General features: G+C 58.0%; 1 protein-coding gene across 1 annotated transcript in view; it reads left to right on the top strand.

The window, feature by feature from the left end:
* SHC2 (SHC adaptor protein 2) overlaps window positions 1-20,195 on the top strand; it is a 30,236-nt gene continuing 10,041 nt past the window's right edge. Inside the window, exons 1-9 of the mRNA XM_060007217.1 lie at window positions 1-508; window positions 14,647-14,717; window positions 16,412-16,472; window positions 16,587-16,706; window positions 17,210-17,263; window positions 17,392-17,443; window positions 17,531-17,657; window positions 18,854-19,010; window positions 19,658-19,715. Coding sequence (XP_059863200.1) covers window positions 35-508; window positions 14,647-14,717; window positions 16,412-16,472; window positions 16,587-16,706; window positions 17,210-17,263; window positions 17,392-17,443; window positions 17,531-17,657; window positions 18,854-19,010; window positions 19,658-19,715 — 1,174 coding nt within the window. The 5' untranslated portion in view covers window positions 1-34. The remainder of the gene's footprint in view (window positions 509-14,646; window positions 14,718-16,411; window positions 16,473-16,586; window positions 16,707-17,209; window positions 17,264-17,391; window positions 17,444-17,530; window positions 17,658-18,853; window positions 19,011-19,657; window positions 19,716-20,195) is intronic.

Raw genomic sequence — 20,195 nt, 5'->3', positions numbered from 1 at the left:
GCGCCCGGTCGGGCTCGGTCGGGCGGCCGCGGCCATGACGCAGGGTCCGGGCGGGCGCGCGGCCCCCCCGCCCCCCGCACCCCCGGAGCCTGAGGCGCCCACCACCTTCTGCGCGCTGCTGCCGCGCATGCCGCAGTGGAAGTTCGCGGCCCCAGCCGGCTTCCTGGGCCGCGGCCCGGCGGCGGCGCGGGCTGCGGGGGGCGCGGGGGCGGCGGGGGAAGCCGAGCCCGAGCCCGAGCCGGCCGGCTCGGCCGGCGTCCCGGCGCTGGCGGCGGCGGTCCTGGGCGCCTGCGAGCCGCGCTGCACCGCGCCCTGCCCCCTGCCTGCGCTCAGCCGCTGCCGGGCTGCCGGGGCGCGGGGGTCGCGGGGCGCGCGGGGGGCAGCCGGGCCCCCGGACTCCGCCGCCGACGAGTGGATGCGCAAAGGCAGCTTCATCCACAAGCCGGCGCACGGCTGGCTACACCCGGACGCCAGGGTCCTGGGGCCCGGGGTCTCCTACATCGTTCGGGTGAGTGGGCCGGCGCGACTCTGAGATCCCATCCTCCCCGGAGCCCCAGCCTGGGCACAGGGGCTCCCATCCCCCACTTCTTTCTCTGGGACACTCTGGACCCCGAGAGCCAGGTCTCTTTCCGTCCCTCCTTCTCTCCCCATCACCCTAGACCCCCATCGCCAGCCCGCGCTCAGCGGGCCGCCCCCACTCGGGAGGCGCTGGGGTCCAGGTTCCCACGGCGTCACGTGGGGAGGGGCGGGGAGAGGGCGGCTGGTGGGAGGGGGGCACGCATGCGCGGGTTAAGCGGAGCCCCCGTTCCGTTGGCCACCGTCTGCGGGGGGGGGGGGAGGATGCGGGTGGGGGCGTCCTGATACCCAGACCCCCACTGAAACCTCCTTCCCAGACTACAGAACCGGAGACCTTGGCCTGAGGTGGGGCGCAGAAAGGCCGGGCCCCGCTAGGCCCCAGGATTCGAGATGTGAGACTCCGGGAACTTGGAAGGTGCTGTCAGGGAACAGGTCTTCATTTGTCCTGGTTTTATTATGAACCTTTTGGACGTACGGAGACGTGGGCCGTTGGCCGGCCCGTACTAGCACCCACGCCTGTGAACGTTGCACGCTCCCCGCTCAGCCTGTCTGCCCCTGTGTGTAGTTTTTGATGAACCGTCAGGAGGCAAGCGGCCCGGGGGAAGACGCTCCGTAAAATGCTTCCGTGCGGCCCCCTGGCCCACCGGGGCCCTGCCCGTCCACAGTTCATTGTCACATCCAGGGTCCGGCAGTATTCACAGCGCCTCAGTCTGGTTTTTGGGGCCGGGATCCTGGAGGTCTGTGTCTTTGCAGTTGGTTGTTTTGTCTTTGGTTCTCTTACAACCTCTCCCCGCCTCGCCCCCCACCCCCGTACTGCGTTGAATAGTATCCCCCCAGATTCATGACCTTAGGAACCCGTGAATATGGTTTTCATTTGCAAATCGAGTCTTTGTCGACATAATCAAGTTAAGATGAGATCACACTGGATTAGGGCGGCGTATTGGATAAGAAGAGGGAGATTTGGACACAAACGCACCGGGAGGGCCCACGTGACAATAGGGGAGAAATGGAGCGATGCATCCACAAGCCAAGGGACACTGAGGGTGGCCGCTCACCACCACCAGACGCTGGAAGAGGCGGGAAGGGCCCTCCCCTGAGCCCCTCACCGCCAGGGAGCAGGGCCCTGCCACACCTTGATTCCCAACTTCCAGCTTCCAGAACAGTAGGGTCAGGGTTAGATTTCTGTTGTGTTAAGCCCCCAGTTTGTGGTGCTTTGTTGTGGCGGCCCCCAGTGGCCTTGACTCTTGTCCATGTGTGGTCCAGGCAGGGTCCACTGCGTCCCGGAAGCCTGTTAGACGTGCCGGGCCTCAGGCTGCCCCAAACGCTGGGTCTCCCTGTTTTCTCCTGGCGTCTTCTAACTTGGCTGTGGCCCCTTCTTTTGCTGAATCTCAGCTTCACTGGATTCAAGACTGATTTTGTAGTGAGATGTTTTGTGGGTGATGCCTTGCGCTTCAAACCACATCCCCTCAGGGGCGAGCTGTGTCTGCCCACCGGCCACGGCCACGGGGATTAGGAGTGTTCAGAATTCAGATACTCGTGTTGTTGAAGTGCAGGCTGTTGGATTATTCCAATGATCTTGATGTTTTTTTTTTTTTTTTTGCGGTACGCGGGCCTCTCACTGTTGTGGCCTCTCCCGTTGCGGAGCACAGCCTCCGGACGCGCAGGCTCAGCGGCCATGGCTCATGGGCCCAGCCGCTCCGCGGCATGTGGGATCTTCCCGGACCGGGGCACGAACCCGTGTCCCCTGCATCAGCAGGCGGACTCTCAACCACTATGGCACCTGGGAAGCCCGATCTTGACGTTTTCATCGATGCAGCAAATATTTAATGCATGCCTCGCCCTGCCAGGTGCTGATGGTATCGTAGGAAATGGGAAAGATCTGATCCCTGCTCTTACGGGGCTCAGATTTCTAGAGGGAGAGGCTGACAGTAAATAAATAAGAGACAAACAGGGAAATGGCAGACACTGGTAGATGCTGTGCAGAAATTACAATCGAGTGATGTCAGAGCAAGAGACTGGTGGCTGCTTTTAGCCGGGCTGGTGGGCGAGGCGCCTCTCAGGAGATGCCATTTAAGCTGAGACCTGAAGCCACTGCGGCCCCAAGACGTGAAACGATTGGGGAGAGAGAGTCCGAGGCAGGGGCTCAGCGGGCACATTCGGGGAGTCGCCGGAGACCCACGTGGTGGGGCTGATGGAGGGAGACAAGAGCAGGAATAAGATTTGGGGGCTGTGGGGAGAAGCTGGGCTTTGGATGGCTCTAGGCAGGGTCGCAGGGCACCGTTGGAGCTGAAAGGATCTTTCCTGTGGAAATGGGCTGGAGGTGGGGCTGGAAGGGCAGCAGAGAGACCTCGGAGGTGGCTGGGGAGCAGTCGGGTTAGCGGATGCAATGGGCCAGGGCAGCGTGGGGCTGGGGAGAGAGGGACCACAGCATCCACGTTGGAGACAAGCCAGCGGGAGTCGCTGGCTGATGGGTGTGGTGCCCTGACTCAGGCTCCCTGGAGAGGCGCGGCCCCGCGGCGCCTGAACCAGCCTCCGTGGCCTGCTCCTCCCCTGGGAGCCGCTTGTCTCCCTGCACCTGCATCCACCAGGTGTCCTGGGAGCCACGGAGTCCCCTCCCGCTTCACAGAGGAGTGTGAAGTGAAGGCAGGAGCAGCCGTATCCCAGCTTACGCAGGGACAGGCAGGTCCAACCCTGGGTCCTCAAGAGGGGATGTGTGTCCCCACTTATGTAAGGTGGGGAAACGGAGGGACAGGGAGGCAGGGCAGTTACATGGTGAGAATCCAGGACCAGACCCAGAGCTGAGGCTCCTCTCAGAGCCTGAACTCGTTGCCACCTGGCAACTACCAGGGTGGTTGGCAGACTAACGGCCCCAAAGACGTCCCCATCCTGGTCCCGGGCCCCGAGGATGTGTCACCTCACAAGGCAGAGAGGACTTTGCAGGAGGGATTAAGTTAAGAACCCCGAGATGGGGAGGACCCTCGATTCCCTGGGGGGCCCAGCGTCATCCCAGGGTCCTTATAAGAGGGAGGCGGGAGGGTCAGAGGCAGAGGGAGACGGGAGATGCCGCGCTGCTGGCTGTGAGGATGCAGGAGGGGCCGCGAGCCAGGGGTGCGGTCCCTCTAGAAGCTGGAGAAGGCGGGAACCGATGCTGCCCTGGAGCCTCCGGAAGGACCAGCCCTGCCCACGCCTGGATTTAGCCCCGTGAGGCCCCAGTCGGACTTCTGACCTCTAGAACTGTAAGGGAATACATTTATGTTAAATTTGTGGTAATTCGTTACAGCAGCAAGAGGAGACTAATACAGCAGCTGACTCACCTACCTGATGTCACAGAAGCCTCACAAAACCCTGGAATGGTCCCTGTTTTGAGACAAGAAAAGGGAGACTCAGCGAGCAGTGATGCAATCAGGGCACCTGGGTTTCTAGACGCTAGTGTGGAGCCTCCAACCCTGAGATTTCCTACCCAGTTTCTAGGGGAGGAAACGGAGGCGCAGCCGCGTCAAGGAGCCCGGCGAGGGTGGTAGCAGCTGTGGTGCCTTCAGCGGCATCGCGGCAGTCCTGACCCAGAGCAGTTTAGACCCACGACGACATCGATCATCTCACGGGAGAAGCAGCCCCGGGCGGGTGGCGGCTCTGGGGTTGGTTAATTTCACAGCTTGGGGACCCTGTCATGGATTCACGTTCTTTTCATCTGTGTTGGGGGTGAATAGTGTCCCCAACCTGATTTGGAAATAGGGTCTTTGCAGATGTCATTGGGTAAGAAGAGGTCCTCCTGCATTAGGGTGGCCCTGGACCGAGTGACTGGCGGCCTTGAGAGAGAGCCATGTGAGGACACGCGTGCAGACGCTGGCCACGCAGCTCGAGGCCAGGGAGGCAGGAGGGCAGCTACAGCGGAGGCCGGAAGGGGCGGGCGGGAGGGAGCCTCCCCTGTAGCCTCCGGGAGGACCCGGCCCTGCGACACCTGGGTGAGGGGTGTCTGGCCTCCAGGACTGGGAGACAAGAAACGTCTGCTGTTTTGAGCCGTCCTCCTTGTGGGGCTTTGGCACAGCCATCCCCAGAAACGTATGCAGCACCCTTGCCGTGCTTTTCCTTTCTCAGATCAGTTCCTCTGTCCCCTCAGCCTCCAGAAAAGAGCCCTCTCCTGCCAGGTCCTTCTGTGAATAAGGATGCCCTTTCCGGAAAGCCCCAGACAGTGTCCTGTGACGTTCCCTAAACTGCCCGTGGGACTAGCCTAGACCAGTGCCGCCCAGAGGCGGACGTGGAATGTTCCAGGTCCGTGCCGTCCCATTGGTAGCCACGTGTGGCCACGAGCACTCGAATGGGGCTGGGGCAGCTGAAGAACTCAACTTTCAGTTTGCTTCATTTTAAGCTAAGTTCAAGTGGTCGCCTGGCACTCCGCCCCCCTGTTGGACGGCTCTGGTCTAGATGGATACTTGCCCCGTCTGTGGATCCATCCCGTTTCCTTCCATCGGGGCTGTTTCCACGCCGGGCGCTTCTCCTTTTGTTACCGAGTCCAAGCTTGTACTGGTCTATGCAGGACAGGCCAGTAAATCGAGAGCCGAGTCGTTGGGGCAAGGAATAGCGACTTGATCTGGAGAAGACAGTGGACGTGCGTCCCAAAGAGCCATCTTCCCTGAGAGAGCGTGCGGGATTCTTTCATACTGAAAGGGGCGGGACTAAAGCCAAGCACTTCCTGGTTCCCGTCAGCCTCCGGAGGGCAGGTGTTAATTTCTTCCTCCTGCAGGAGGCAGGATTCCCGGAGATGGGCCGCTGTGTTTAATTTAAGCTTTTAGGCAACATCCCCATAGCGATTAGTTTGTAATAGAATACAAGGTTTCTTCCCTATTACACTTTTACGAAAATTCTACTAACAAGCCCTTTCTGCTTTTCGAGGTGCCCTCACCGTGCGCTCTCTCGAGTTTCTCACGAGGAAGGCTTTGAATGGGGCGCAGAGAGACTGAGAGCTGCCCCAGGGGCCCAGACCTGGCTGTCTCCACCGCCCAGTCTTTCCTGAAGGCTGGTCTCGTAGGTGGTGGTGTGTGGGGAACCTTGGGAGGTTAGCTGTGCTCAGGTGTTTTTAGCTGCAAATGCAGCTGATTCCTTGAAGGCAAGGGGTAGGATGGCTCCAGGGTGGATTACTTCAATGACTTGAGCATATCCCTGAAGCCCCAGGTCTTTCCATCTTTTCCACTGCCGTCTTCAGCATGCTGGCTTAGCCGTCCTCATGGTCACAAAAGAGCGGCCACAGCACCAGGTATCGCACGCAGATCCAACCATGTCCATTGGAAGAAAAGGCCATCCCTTTCGTTCTTCTCGCCACACCTCGCTGGCCGGAGGTGTCAAGCTCCATTCGTGGCAGGGGAGGTGGGCCACCAAATTCGCTTGAACCAATGGTGAGCAGAATGTGGTGCCCAGACCTCGAGGAACTTGTTATAAATGCACATTCTTGGGCTCCACCCCAGACCTGCTGCGTCAGAAACTCTGGGGTGGGCCTGGTGAACGATGTTTTATCAGCCTGCCGGCTGATTCCAACACCCACTCGTGTTTGAGAACCACCAGCCTAAGCCAGCTGCTTGCAATACTGTCGAATTAACCACTGCTCACTTATAACTAGTGTTTGGTAACCTCCACCCTGAAATGAACATCACGTATATAACACCTACCTGCACATTTATCCCCCCCAAAATCAATACGAGGTAACAAAACAGCAATAAAAAGGAGAAACACAGAGGCAGCAATTCACAGTAACATAGAATATGTTTCAGCGTGTAAACGCGTAAGCTTCTCTAGGCGCACAGCGACAGAGACAGGAGCCACCGTTCACACGACAGCTACAAACAGCTCCAGGGTTACTCTGGCAGCTCCAGTACCACCATTAGAGTTGCTGCAGGCCGTGTGATGCTCAAAACAGCGGACAACTCTTGGTAAAGCCTGAACGACACACAATGAAGCCTTCTGTCAACATACAAGATAGTTTCAAGTTTCATGACATTCGATGCATATTAAAACCATACCAGAAAGTTAAGCGTGGAATTACTATGTGATCCAGAAATTCTACTCCTTGGTATACACCCGAAAGAGCCGGAAGATGATAAGTATATGACTGGCTATGTGGGTGAGGTTGAGTGAGTGTGTGTGTGTGTGTGTGTGTGCGCATCTAGGGAGGAGATAAGTATTTTTCTCTTATGGGAATTGAGCAGGGACTCAGATATTTGCACACCCATGTTCATAGCAACACTATTGACAACAGCCAAAAGGCAGAAACACCCAGCTGTCCGTTGATGGATGAATGAATCAAACGTGATCCAGCCACACAGTGGAACATCACTCAGCCTTAAAAAGGAAGGCGGTTCTGACACCTGCTACACCATGGATGAAACTTGAGGACGTGACGCTCAGTGAGAGAAGCCAGCCACAGCACAGATACTGTGTGATTCCAGGCACAGGGCGTCTCTGCGGGAGTCACATCCACAGAGACAGGAAGTAGACGGTGGGGGCCAGGGGCTGGGGGAGGGGTGGGGAGCCGGCGTTTCACGGGGACAGAGCTTCAGTTTGGGGAGATGGGAAAGTTCTAGAGATGGATGGTGGGGATGGTTGCACGACAACGTGAAGGTGCTTAGTGCCACCGAGCTGTGCACTTACAGACGGTTAAAATGTTAAATTGAACGTTACGTGTATTTTGCCACGGTAGAAAAGAAAACAAACAAAAAATGCCCTTAGATGCTTCGAGTTCTGTGTAAAATGGTGTTAGGTTGGAGTCGTGGTGAATGGTGAGGGCTTTTCACAAACGCGAACGCCCAGGAGGATGCTCTGAAGTCCTTGGGGACCCAGGACCAGCGTCAGTGCAGGGCTCCCCAGATTTTGGAGGAGTGCGCCCCACGATTTTGCAGGCTGCCCCTGAGTTTGTGTCGGCCCTCAGCTGGGCTCGATGCTCGCGGCGGGCTCACCTTGTGCGTTTTTGGCAGGGTGCATGGAGGCCAGCTCTGCCAGCCTCTGTGTGTCTGGTCGGGAGGCAGGGGTGCCCGTGCATCCCGACGCGGCTGCTGGAAACTTTGATCGCTTGGTGTACGGGGGAGAGTGGCGTCCCCCCAGGTTCATGTCCGCCGGGCCTCAGAATGTGACTTCATTTGGAAATAGGGTCTTTGCTGATGCAATGAGGTTAAGGTGAGGTCCTCCTAGAGCAGGATGGACCCTAGATCTAGTGTGACTGATGTTCTTCTCAGAAGAGGGAAATCTGGACACAGACACACAGGGAGAGGCCACGTGACCACAGAGGAAGGGGCCGGAGGGATGTGTCTGCAAGCCCAGGCCTGCTGGCCACCGCCAGTAGCTGGAAGAGGCAGGAAGGGCCTCCCTCGGGCCTCCAGCTGGGGCGCGGCCCTGCTTCACCTGGATGCTGGGCGTCCGAGCCCCAGGACTGGGAGACACGGAGTCTCTGTTGTTCGAGGCCGCCCCCCAGGAGACTAACGCACTCAGTTAAGGCGATGTTTCTCCCTGGTCAAGGCCCCATTTGTTTCCGTTATAATCACATATCTGTGGGGATGTACTTTTTTTTGGTCAGACCTTTCAAAGGGAAGGGTAACATAGGTGTGTCCAAGTGTGCAAAGGCAGTCCGCTGCTGCCCGGGGCCCCCTCGCCGGCCCCACCAAGTCCCCACCATCCGGGCCCCTCCGCCCAGAGCCTTGTGTGTCTGTTCCTCACCTGCATCTGTGGAGGGGGGACTCTGACACTCTGCAAGCAGCCTGGGGCCCAACAAACGTTCACTAACTCGTCTTAGCAAAAATGGACAGTTCTGCCTGGATGGACACTTTTCATTGATAATTACGTGTTTATTTTAATGGTTATTAGGAAACACTGCTAGGCATCAAACCCAAGTTTTATGGTAGCAATATGCAGTTTCCTCTTTTCTTCACGTACATTTTTTCTTTCTTTTTTTTTTTTTTTTTTGGTCGCACCATGCGGCTTGTGGGATTTTAGTTCCCCGACCTGGGGTTGAACCCGGGCCCTCGGCCATGAGGGCTCAGAGTCCTGAACATGGAATGCCAGGGAATTCCCACTCATGCACATTTTCTTTTCTTTTTCTGTTTTTGCTTTCTCCTTTTTGTTTTTGTTTCCCCATGCACATTTTTTAAAAAACTGAGATGTAATTCAGTGTCATAAAACTTACTCATTTAAGCTGTACGATTTAGTGGTTCTTAGTGCCCTTGCAGATTTGTGAAACACTCATTATGATCTAGTTCCAGAACATTCTCATGACCCCAGAGGAAGCCCCGTCCCCGTGAAGTCACTCTGCACCCCCTCCCTGTCCCCTGACAACCAGGAACCCACTCCCTGTGTCTGTGGATTGGCCTGTCCTGGACATTTCCCATCAGTGGAATCACACGCCGTGTGTCCTTCTGTGTCTGGCTTCTCTCACTGAGCGTCGTGTCCTCAGGGTCCATCCATGTGGTAGCGAGTGGCGGGGCTTCTCTCCTTTTCATGGCCAAGTAATGTTCCAGTGTGTGGACGGATGACATTTTGTTTATCCATTCACCAGTTTATGGACTTTGGGGGGGTTTCCTACAGTTGCCTTCAGAAATAAACTCAGTTATGTTTATAAATGGAGTTTATTTAAAATGAAAACGCTAAGTAGTAATGGTACAGGACCTATTGCACCGTGAGGGGTGGCGCGGCCTGCGGGGAGTGTGGTGAGCTGGGTGCTCGTCCTGTGTCCGCCCTGGTGTGCTGTGTGAACTCGGCTGGGTCCCTTTCCTGCTCTGAGCCTCAGTTTTCCCTCTTGTAACTCGGTTTTCCCCTTACATCCTAGGGCCGGCTCTGGGTGGCCTCTGTTTCTGCATTGGCAAAGGGGAAGGTGGGCTGCAAATCCGCCGTTTGGGGTCCCCTCCCGGGCTTCTCTGTCGGTCTCCCGGGGACAGCTGTAACAAATGACCACAAACTGGGCGGTTAAAACTACAGAAATGTATCCTCTCCCGGTTCTGGAAGCCAGACGTCCAAAATCAAGGTGTCGGCAGGCTGGTTCCTTCTGAGGCTCTGAAGGCGAGTCTGTCTCCAAGCGTCTGGGGCCGCAGCCCTGCCTCCAGCTCCACATGCTTCTCCCTGCGTGTCTGTCCCTCAGCCCCCCTCTGCCTTTCTCCCGTGAGGACGTGTGGCATCGGATTTAGGGCCGATCCTAAATCCAGGACCGTCTGACCTTGACATCCTTAACCTGGTTGTATCTGCAGAGGTTCCCTTCCACTAAGGTCCCTCTCACAGGCTGTGAGGCTGGGCATGTGGACAGAGCCTCCTGGGGCTGTCACCCACACACCACGGCTGGCCTTCGGAGACGTTGGGGTCCTAGGTCAGAGGTCGTACTCCCTGGCAGGCCCAAGGCTCAATTTGACCTCTGCCTTTTTTTTTTTCTTCTATCTAAAAATAAAAATTCCTTGTCATTGTTTACAAATTGGGGTGTTGCAGGCAAAGGCCCTGGATTTCAGGTGGTCTGGCAGCACTGGGCCCCTCTGGCCCCTGAGCGTGTAGTTTGCTGCAGTCTTCACCGCCTCCTGCAGGGCCGGGGCACGCTCCAGAGCCCAGGCTGTGGGTTCAGATCCTATTTCTGCCGCCTACGACCTGTGACTGCCAACAGGTTACAGAGCCCTCGGGGCTGTTTCCTGAGGGGTCACGTTGCCGCGCAGTGCGGGCTTTGGGTGGAGCGGGTTGACAGGTCATGTGCGCAGCACACTTGGAACAGGGCCCGGCATGCGACAAGCGGCTTATCAGTGTCATCGCTGCCCGGCAGGCGCTCCAGCCACCTGCTTACCTTCCCTGCCTTCGTAGTGTGTTCTCCACCCTCCGGGAAGGGGACCCGTGTTGCATCTCCTCTCCCGTGCAGTTGTGTCATGCACCCACTTCACCCGGGGGGGGCTGGGGGTACTGGGAGGATTTCAGTCACACAACCAGAATGAGCTGTACACTGGTTAGGGTGAATTAGACCCCTCAGACCCTGGGGCCCTGCAGCACGGATGCCCCACGCAGACGCATGCTCTGTTAGAGGGAGGGTACCTGTTGAGCCGCCAGCACCCAGCAAAGCTGTCCACTCAGTGTGAGAGTCTGCTTTGGGGGCCGGGGCCACAGCTAATTCTCTTCGAGGTTCTACATGGCTAACGCACGCCTGGCACATAGTCCCTGCGGACCTGTCTATCCGTCCCTCCATCTACCTGTCCATCCATCACCCATCCATCATCCATCATCCTTGCATCATCTGTCATCCATCCGTCCATCTATCCATCCATCCATCCATCCATCATCCATCATCCATCCATCATCCATCATTCACCCATCATTCACCCATCGTCCATCCATCCATCGTCCATCATCCATCCTCCATCCATCTTCAATCCATCCATCCATCATCCATCATCCACTCATCAGCCATCCTCCATCATTCACCCATCCTCCATCCATCGTTCATCCATCCATCCTCCATCCATCCATCATCCATCATCCATCCATCCTCCATCCATCATTCATCCATCGTCCATCCATCCATCCTCCATCCATCATCCATCCTCCATCCTCCATCCATCCATCCTCCATCCATCCATCATCCATCCATCATCCATCATCCATCTTCAATCCATCCATCCATCATCCACTCATCAGCCATCATCCATCATCCATCCATCGTTCATCCGTCCATCCTCCATCCATCCATCCTCCATTCATCATCCATCCTCCATCATTCACCCATCCTCCATCCATCGTTCATCCGTCCATCCTCCATCCATACATCATCCATCCATCGTCCATCATCCATCCATCATCCATCATCCACTCATCAGCCATCCTCCATCATTCACCCATCCTCCATCCATCATCCATCTTCAATCCATCCATTCATCATCCATCATCCACTCATCATCCAGCAATCACCCATCCTCCATTCATCATCCATCCTCCATCCTCCATCCATCCATCATCCATCCATCCATACATCGTCTATCATCTATGCAATGAAGGTGAGACACATCAGTTCACTTCCCTGCTTAAAGCTGTCCCACGGCCCCCCAAGTTGGTCACAGTGAAACCCAGCCCCTCATCACAGCTCCAGGGTCCCACATCCTCTCATCTCTCATTGCTCCAGCCACACTGGAGTGAGTCTGGTCTCTCCAAGCTGGTTCCCGCTTCTGGCCTGTACCTGCTGTTCCCTTTGGCCTGGATCTTCGCCTGCCTTACTCCCTCTCTTCTCCTGGTCACTGTCTAGGGAGCTTCTGCTGTGTAACGAACCATCGCACAACCTAGTGCATGGAAACAACAAACACTTTTTATTTCCTGTGGTGCTGTGGGTCGGCTGGGGCTGAATGGTCTCCTTCACATGGCGATTGGCTCCATGTCAGCTGGGGAGATGGGGGTGGGCCACGTGTCTCGTCATCAGGCAGGGTACCCCAGCAGGGTCGCAGGGTCCCAAGAGCAGCAGGGGAGCAAACTCCGGTGACGGGTGACCGTGCCTGTCCGTGTGCTGCTTGCATTACGGCCAACCCAGGGCCTGGATGGGGGAGGGGAGGAACTGGTGGCCACTTTTACAGTCAGCCAACGGCATCTGTAGAAGCAGCTGCTGTGTCCTGCTAGAGCTTGTCACCCACACGTGTGCACGCGCACACACACAAACACACAGTGTCCGCACATGCTGTGTACACGTGTGTCCTCCTAGGCCCCCTTGTCCACACAAAAGGCACTGTGGCTTCTAGTCGGCACCTTGCTCTTTTTACAGCTGCAGACCCTTCCATTCCCAGCACCGCGATTTATTTCGGTTCAGCAAAGATACAGGCTGCCCAGTTAAATGTAAAGTTCCCGTGAACACGAACAATTGTCAGTATAAGTATGTTTTGTGCGTTATTTGGGACATACACTAAGAAGATATTAATCGCTTATGGGAAATTCCAACCTAACTGGCGTCCTGGGTTGGACCTCAAAACCCTAGATGTGTCAAGTTTTGGGGTGTCTGCAATTTCTTGTTTATTCCTCCAGTGCTGCAAGTCCCGCAGGAAGGGAGGGGCAGGCGGCCGGGGGCAGGGCACCCCCCGGGCCAGCATAGGAAGGCATACTCCGCACCGGGCTGTGGTGGCAGTAAATACCCGCGCACCTGCCCCAGCACCAGTCCTGCGGGGGTGGGGGTGGGGTGGGGGCGGAGCCCTGGGGGGAAGGTGGAGTATGGCTCCCAATAGCCACCTGTGCACACATAGGGAGCCTGCAGACTGGTGTGTCTGTGGGATAAAGTCCTCAAAGTGGAGTTTCAGGGTCAAAGCATGTGTGCGTGTATCATTTTTTAAAAGCCGAGGGGACTTCCCCGTGGCACAGTGGCTACGACTCCATGCTCCCAGTGCGGGAGGCCAGTTCGATCCCTGGTCAGGGAACTAGATTCCACATGCATGCCGCAACTAAAGACCCCGCATTCCGCAACTAAAGATCCTGCATGCCGCAATGAAGATCCCGCATGCCGCAACTAAAGAAAACAGATCCCACATGCTGCAACTAAAAAATCCTGTGTGCTGCGACTAAGACCCGGCACAGCCAAATAAGTAAGTAAATAAATAAATATTTTTAAAAATATTTTATTTTGAGGTAAAATAATTTATTTATTATAATAAATAATTTATTTATTATTTATTAATTAATTTATTTAATAATTATTCAATAATTAAATTATGTATTTATTATTAATAAATTATTAATAAATTATTTATTATTATAATAAATAATTTATTTATTAAAATATTTCATTTTGAGGTAAAATTCACATAACTAAGTTAACCATTCACCATTATTTATTTATTTTCTTTCCTTCTTTCTTTCTTTTTTTTTTTTTTTGGACTGTGTCAGGTCTTAGTTGCGGCACACGGGATCTTTCGTTGCGGCGCCCCCGGGCTTCTCTCTAGTTGTGGCCTGTGGGGGTTTTTTCTCTCTCTAGTTGTGGCTCGCGGGCTCCAGGGTGCATGGGCTCTGTAGTTTGTAGCACGCGGGCTCTCTCGTTGAGGTGCGCAGGCTCAGTAGTCGTGGTGCACGGGCTTAGCTGCTCCGCGGCATGTGGGATCTTCCCGGACCAGGGCTCGAACCCATGTCCCCTGCATTGGTAGATGGATTCCCAACCACTGCGCCACCAGGGAAGTCCCCCATTGACCGTTTGAAATCACAGTACAGTGGTATTTAGTACATTCACAAGGTTGTGCAACCACCAAATCTATCTAGTTCCAGAACATTCCATCAACCCAAAAAAAACCCCGTCCCCGTTAGCTGTCACCCCCTACGCCCCTCCCCAGCCCCTGACAACCATGAACCCACTCTCTGTCCCTGTGGATTTTCTTGTCCTGGACGTTTCCCATCAATGGGATCACATGACAGACTCTGCAAATGGCTGTGCCAGGTTCCCTCCCAGCTGTGCAGACAGCACGTTGGGGGGTGCTGGTGGCCGTCGTCTGGCCACCCTGCCCCACCCCTCCCCCGGCTGTTCCTGCCTTCTCTGTCCCTCAGCATCGTCTCTCGGAGATTTTGAATTACCGAATTACCTTCCGTGGAAATGGTAATCTGGGCAGGGGTGGGCACACTCTCCCTGGAAAAGGTCAGACAGTCAAAGCTTTGCGCTTCGCGGGCCAGACGTCCTCTGTCCCGGACCCTGGGGACGCAGAAGTGAACAGGGTCGCCACCGTCCAGTCCTCCTGAGGTGACCTTCTAGTGGAGCAGAAAGAGAATGAACAGCAGATGGTTAAACGAACAGCCAGGACTGAGCCTGGAGGAATCCACCGCTTCCAGGGAACAACTCCCTTACAGTCAGGGAGGGCAGCTCTGAGGAGGTGACCGGGAGCCTGGAGCTGGGGAAGGGAGCAGTCCGCAAATAGATGGGGGAAGGGCCGGCTGGGGCCGGCTGGTGCAAAGGCCCTGTGGCAACCAGGCTGGGCCTCATAAGGACAGAGGCGGGGGCTGGAGCCCAGGGTGGCGGGAGGGGAGGGCAGAGGGCTCGCTGGAGGGAAGGCCTGGGTTCCACGGTCAGGCCCCAGCTGGGCTCTGCTGGGCTGGCGCTCACCCTGTGCTCTCTCCCCTCAGTACATGGGCTGCATCGAAGTCCTCCGTTCCATGCGCTCCCTGGACTTCAGCACTCGCACCCAGCTCACCAGGTGAGGCCCGGCTGTGGGGGTGGGGGGGTCTGGTGTGTAGCTCTGTGCTGGGAGGTGAGGGTGGTGGACTCGGCGACAATTCCCTCCCCCTTCCCGGCTTGGGGAGCAGCGCTCTGCAGGGTCAGAGCGATCTGGGGTGGGGCACAGTCCCAGCTCTGTCCCCGCCTGCCGGTCACCCACGCTCTCCGGACCCCAGATGATCTCCTGGAGACGACAGCGCATCCCTCAGAGAGTGTGTGGGTCCCACGAGGGGTGCTGAGGACGCCCCAGCATGTCCTGGCACCGGGGGGGCGGTGCTGCTGGCTCCTGGTTGAGACTCAGGGCAGGGCTGCAAGGGGCTGGGAGCCCGTCCAAGGCGACCAGGGCATGTCCACCGTCCTGGCTTTTTTTTGGTGCAGAGAAGGCGTGGTGGTGTCGTGATGTTCCGAGCTGCCTGGACCTGAGTCACGTAGAGTCAAGGGTACAGCCAGGGCTGAGGCAGGAGGGGCCCCCATTGTTTTGCATGTTGGAAACTGACTGAGTGCATTCACCAGAGACATTAAAAAACTCTACTGAGATATAATGCACCCAATCAAAGTGTACAATTCGATGTATTTTGCTGTTTTCCAAGTTAGGCAACCATCACCACGATCTAATTCCAGAACATTCCATCACCCTGAAAGGAAGCCCCATCCCCATTAGCAGTCACCCCACCCCCTCCCCATCCCCTGACAACCACGCAGCCACTCTCTGTGTCTGCGGACTGGCCTGTTCTGGACGTTTCCCATCCATGGAATCACACCCTGTGTGTCCTTCTGTGTCTGGCTTCTCTCACTGAGCATCGTGTTCTCAGGGTCCGTCCACGCTGTAGCGAGTGTCAGGGATTCCCCCCTTTGCAGGGTTGAGTGATGGTCCCGTGTGTGGAGGGACCACATTGTGTTTATCCATCTTCCGCTGACGGCCGTTCGGGTGCTTTCTGCCTTTCGGGCTGTTGTGAGTTGAGCTGCGGTGGCCGCCCACGGGCAGGCTTTGTGTGGACGTGTGTTTTCAGTTCTCCAGGGTGCGCACCTGGGGGTGGATCGCTTCACACTTTGAGGAGCTACTGCTTCATGTTGCCTTCCCACCTGCGGGGTGAGGGCTTGGTTCCCCTCACGGCACTGACATTATTGAGAGCCTTCTGAGTGTCCATCTGACCCTCAGGACCTTGTAAAAGTTGCAGCCCCTCCGGAGGGATGAGCTGTTTCGTGGAGTCTCTCCCATTCTGTTGGGGAGGGTTGGGTCTGCCAGTGTGTCTGGGGGCCCAGAGCAGAGGTCATCCTCTTATGCCACAGATGGGAATCTTGGCCAGCCTGTGGCCACACAGAACTTGGGGTTTAGGCTGAAGGGCTGTGTCAGCACCCCCAAATCTGACCCCCAAATCTGTCAAGTGGGCTGTGGCTCAGAGGTCCGCTGGTCACTGAGAAAGAAAGAGCTGGAGGGGGAGAGCCGAGGGCAGGGGCACCTGTGGGGCGCACGGGGTGGGCGGCTGGGAGCCCGGAGCCCCTGGTCCAGGCTTCCAGGTACCCCAGCGTTCCTCCCTCCTCTGAGCCCCTCCCCACTCAGGATCCACTGCACCCCTTCCTCAGCCCATCGCCCTCTGACCCCGCCCCCTTCTCTGAGCCTCTGCTCCCTCCACTCCAAGCTCTCTAAGCCCCCTCCCTCCTCCGCCCACACAGGGAAGCCATCAACCGGCTCCATGAGGCCGTGCCTGGCATCCGGGGCTCCTGGAAGAAGAAGGTGGGTGAGGGGCCCGTGGCCTCCGGGTGGGAGCGAGTCATGGCCATCCCGGGGCCTGCCCCAGCTGGAGCCCCACCGCGGGCCCACCTTCCCGGTGCCCTGTGCCCCCCGCAGGCCCCCAACAAGGCACTGGCCTCCATCCTGGGCAAGAGCAACCTACGCTTCGCGGGCATGAGCATCGCCGTCAGCATCTCCATCGACGGCCTCAACCTCTCCGTTCCCGCCACGCACCAGGTGAGCGCCGCCCGCCCCTCCCCCCAGCCTCCGCCAGCCCCGCCCAGGGCGGGGTCTGTGGAGTCACCTAGGTGAAGCCTGGAGGCATGCTGGGCGCGGGTGGGGGGGGGGGCCTGGGTGAAGTGCAGGTGTTGGTGTGAACTGCGCACCGGGACGCGTGTGGATTTTAGCACGTGTGTCTGTGTGTCTGTGTTGGGGTTGTGGTGACGTGTCTGAGCCTGGCGCCCACGTGCACACGTGTGAGAATGCCCACCAGCGCGGGGCGGGTTTGTCCTCCCGTGCGGCCGCGTGGCCGTGGGTCTCTGCGTCCTGCCCTGGCTGCGGGGCTGCCCGTCCAGTGGGGCTCTCGGTCATCCTGGCGTACTGTCGAGGGGATGGCTCATCCCCTCACCCCTGTCCTTCCGGCCCCCCCGTGGCCTTGGTCTCGTGACCGGCCCGAGCCCCTGTCTCCTCCCCCGACCCTGAAGCGGCAGCCCCGTGACTGGTGGTCTCTCTTCGGCCAGATCATCGCCAGCCACCACATGCAGTCCATCTCCTTTGCGTCGGGGGGTGACACGGTAAGGCCGGGACTGGGGGTGGACTCCCGGCCCCTCTGTCCCCCCAGCCCCGAGACCTCCTGCCTGTGCCCATCGGTCCCACCCCCCGCGTTGCTGGGACTCCTCCGCCCGCTGCCCTCTCTCCCCAGGACATGGTGGATTATGTGGCCTACGTGGCCAAGGACCCCATCAACCAGAGAGGTGAGGCCCGGTGGGGGCGGGAGGGGCCCTTGGGCTGGAGCGCGTCAGCCAGCCGAGGCCCCGCTGACGCTGCGCCACGACCCCCAGCCTGCCACATCCTGGAGTGCTGCGAGGGCCTCGCCCAGAGCGTCATCAGCACCGTGGGCCAAGCCTTCGAGCTGCGCTTCAAACAGTACCTGCACAGCCCCCCCAGGGTTGTCGTCCCCCCGGGAAGGTACCGGCCTGCCCGCCCCGTCCCCCCGCACCTCTGCCGGCCCTGCCCCTCCTCCCCGGGCTTGGGTCCTTGTCCCCTCCCTGCTCTGCGCCCCTCGTGGCCCACGGCTCGACCACCAGGACCCCATTTCCGCATCTGTAAAGCTGGGATAACAACATCCCCACTCCCGGCTGAGGTGAGGGCTCAGGGAACTGGTTGGCGGGAGGTGGCCGTCATACTGTCGTCATTAGTCTGCACGGGGGTGGCTGGCGCTTCTGCAAAGGGCCGGACTGCACGTCCTGCTGTCTCAGCCACTGTGGCGGAGGGCAGCCAAGGAGGATGTGTGAGCAGTCGACGGTGGGCTGTGTGCCAGCAGAACTGTATTTATGGACACCCCAAACTCTGAATTCCGTCTGACTTTCACATGTCATCAGATGGTGTTCTTCGGATGTTTTCTTAGCCATTTAACAGTTCTGCGGCGTAAAAGTATAGAAACCGTCCTCGGCTCCTGGGCCGGCAGACAGGCAGTGGCCTGCGGTCGGCTATTTAAATATCTGGACAGACAGGAATTGGCTAGAATAAGTAGTGAAAAAATGAATTTGTTAGAAGTCCAATATGCACCGATGAGGGGCCGGCGTGTGCAGCTGGGCACGCCCCTGTGGCCCTCGCACGGGCTTGCACGCCCCTCGCACACGCACGCTGGGGCGGCCCCAGCCCCTCTCCTCCCCGGGCTGCAGGGCCCTCCTCTGGGGCCCCCACTGCGACCTGCTGTCCCTCCCTGACTGAGCGGCGGTCAGCGGCTTCCCGTCTTTTGCTCTTAGGAACCACGCTTGCCTGGATGAGTCTCCATGGCATAAACTTCAAAGGCGCCATCCGGGGCCAGAGGGCGAGGGCGTTTTCAACGCTGAGGGGTGTCGCCACCCTAAGCCGTGGCTTCCGGGCTCTGGTGCAAGCCTGGCGTGGGCAAAGGGGGTGGAGACCAGCTTTTCTGAGGCCCTGCTTGGCCCAGCCAAAGCGCTGAGGCTCGTGCAGAGTCCCCTTTGATGGACAGAAAGGGGCACCCAGACCCTCCATCAGCAGCAGTTCCTGGTGCCACCGCTCAGCTGATGGGGGGCGGTCAGGGTCCCTGGGCCTGGGGTCCTCGGCACCCTGTTGGGAGCCAGCCCCTTCCCCGTCCCGTGCTGGGGCCTGTGCTCCCGCTGGCTCTGTGTCCGCAGGCTGACCGGGCCGGAGGACTCGGCCTGGGGGGACGAGGACGAGACAGAACACAGCTACTACAACCGCACTCCCGGGAAGGAACCGCCCCTGGGCGGGCTGGTGGACTCCAGGCTCACCCCCGCGCAGCAGCCCTGTGCCCTCGGGGCCCTTGGCCAGGTCAGCCTCTGGGACCTCGTGGGGAGGGTGTCCCGGGGGGCCTGACCCCCAGCCCCTCCTTCTGCTCCTGTCCTCCGGGATCCTAGAGGAGGGTCTCTTGTGCCGCCCCCACCTCCTTCCTCCCTCCCCAAGCTGCCCAGATCTGCTCGGCCCTATTCTTGACACTTCAGACGGGATTCCCATCGCAGACATGGAGGAAATGGGTACAGCAGTGATTGAATCAGGGCTTCCAAGGAGGATAACGAGAACGTACCCCAGGGAGACTGACCAGCCCTGGTCAGGAGGATGTCCCTGAGGGCAGGGTTTGGGCTGGGCCCTGACGGGTCAATAGGCGTCGCCCAGGAGAGCAGTGCAGGGAAGGGCATCAAGGTGCAAGAGACAGCATGTGCCGGGGCAGGCGTTCCAAGTGGGGACGGCCCATGAGGCTGCAGCAGAGGTGTGTGGTGGGCGCACAGGCAGACGGAGGCCAGGGAGCGGGGGATGGGTTCAGAGCCGAGCTTCAAATCTGGCTTATAGGAGGGTTGGTGTGGGAGACCGGAGTGCTGTGCTGGGAAGAGGGGGTGCTATAGGCCAATCAGGAGGGTTGCCATGGGAGATTGGGATCTGGGCTTGCACACTGCCGGAGGACCCCTTGCTCTCTTTTTCAGGGAGCATCTCCTGCTCGAAGAGACGCCCGAGGCCCGCAGTGGGATGTGGGCCCCTCAGGTACGGTCGGCTGCTCTCTGGGCTGTGGGGGGGGCCCAGCCCTCCCCCTGGGTCCCCGCCGCCCCTCACACTGCTTCCACTCTTTGGGTCACTCCACTTTCACCGGCGAGATTGTATTCCCTCCCCACGCTCTTAGAGATTTGACAGCGTCTGCTTTTTTTTTTTTTTCTGTGCAGACCAGTTTCCTTGTATTTTGGGCATAGGTACTGCATCTCGTGGTTCAAAGCACCAGAGTATAAAAAGGCATCCGGTGAAAAGTCAGTCTCCCTGCCCCATTTGTTTTATCCACCTCCCTAATCAGGTAACCGCTGTTAGTAGTTTCCATGTTTTTTCCAGAATTTTGCATGCACATTCAAGCCAACTTAGACGTACGTGGCTTTCCCCGGTTTTTAGACGGTGGCGTGCTATCTACCCCTCCACCTTGCTTTCCCCTCGTAACAACCCAGCTTGGAATCCTCCCCACGTCGGGGCACGGCAGTC

This window comes from Delphinus delphis, chromosome 3 (genome assembly GCF_949987515.2).
Source record: "Delphinus delphis chromosome 3, mDelDel1.2, whole genome shotgun sequence".
In the NCBI taxonomy this organism is placed as follows: domain Eukaryota; kingdom Metazoa; phylum Chordata; class Mammalia; order Artiodactyla; family Delphinidae; genus Delphinus; species Delphinus delphis.
The sequence above is the reverse complement of the archived record's forward strand: the minus strand, read 5'-3'. Positions and strand labels throughout refer to the sequence as shown.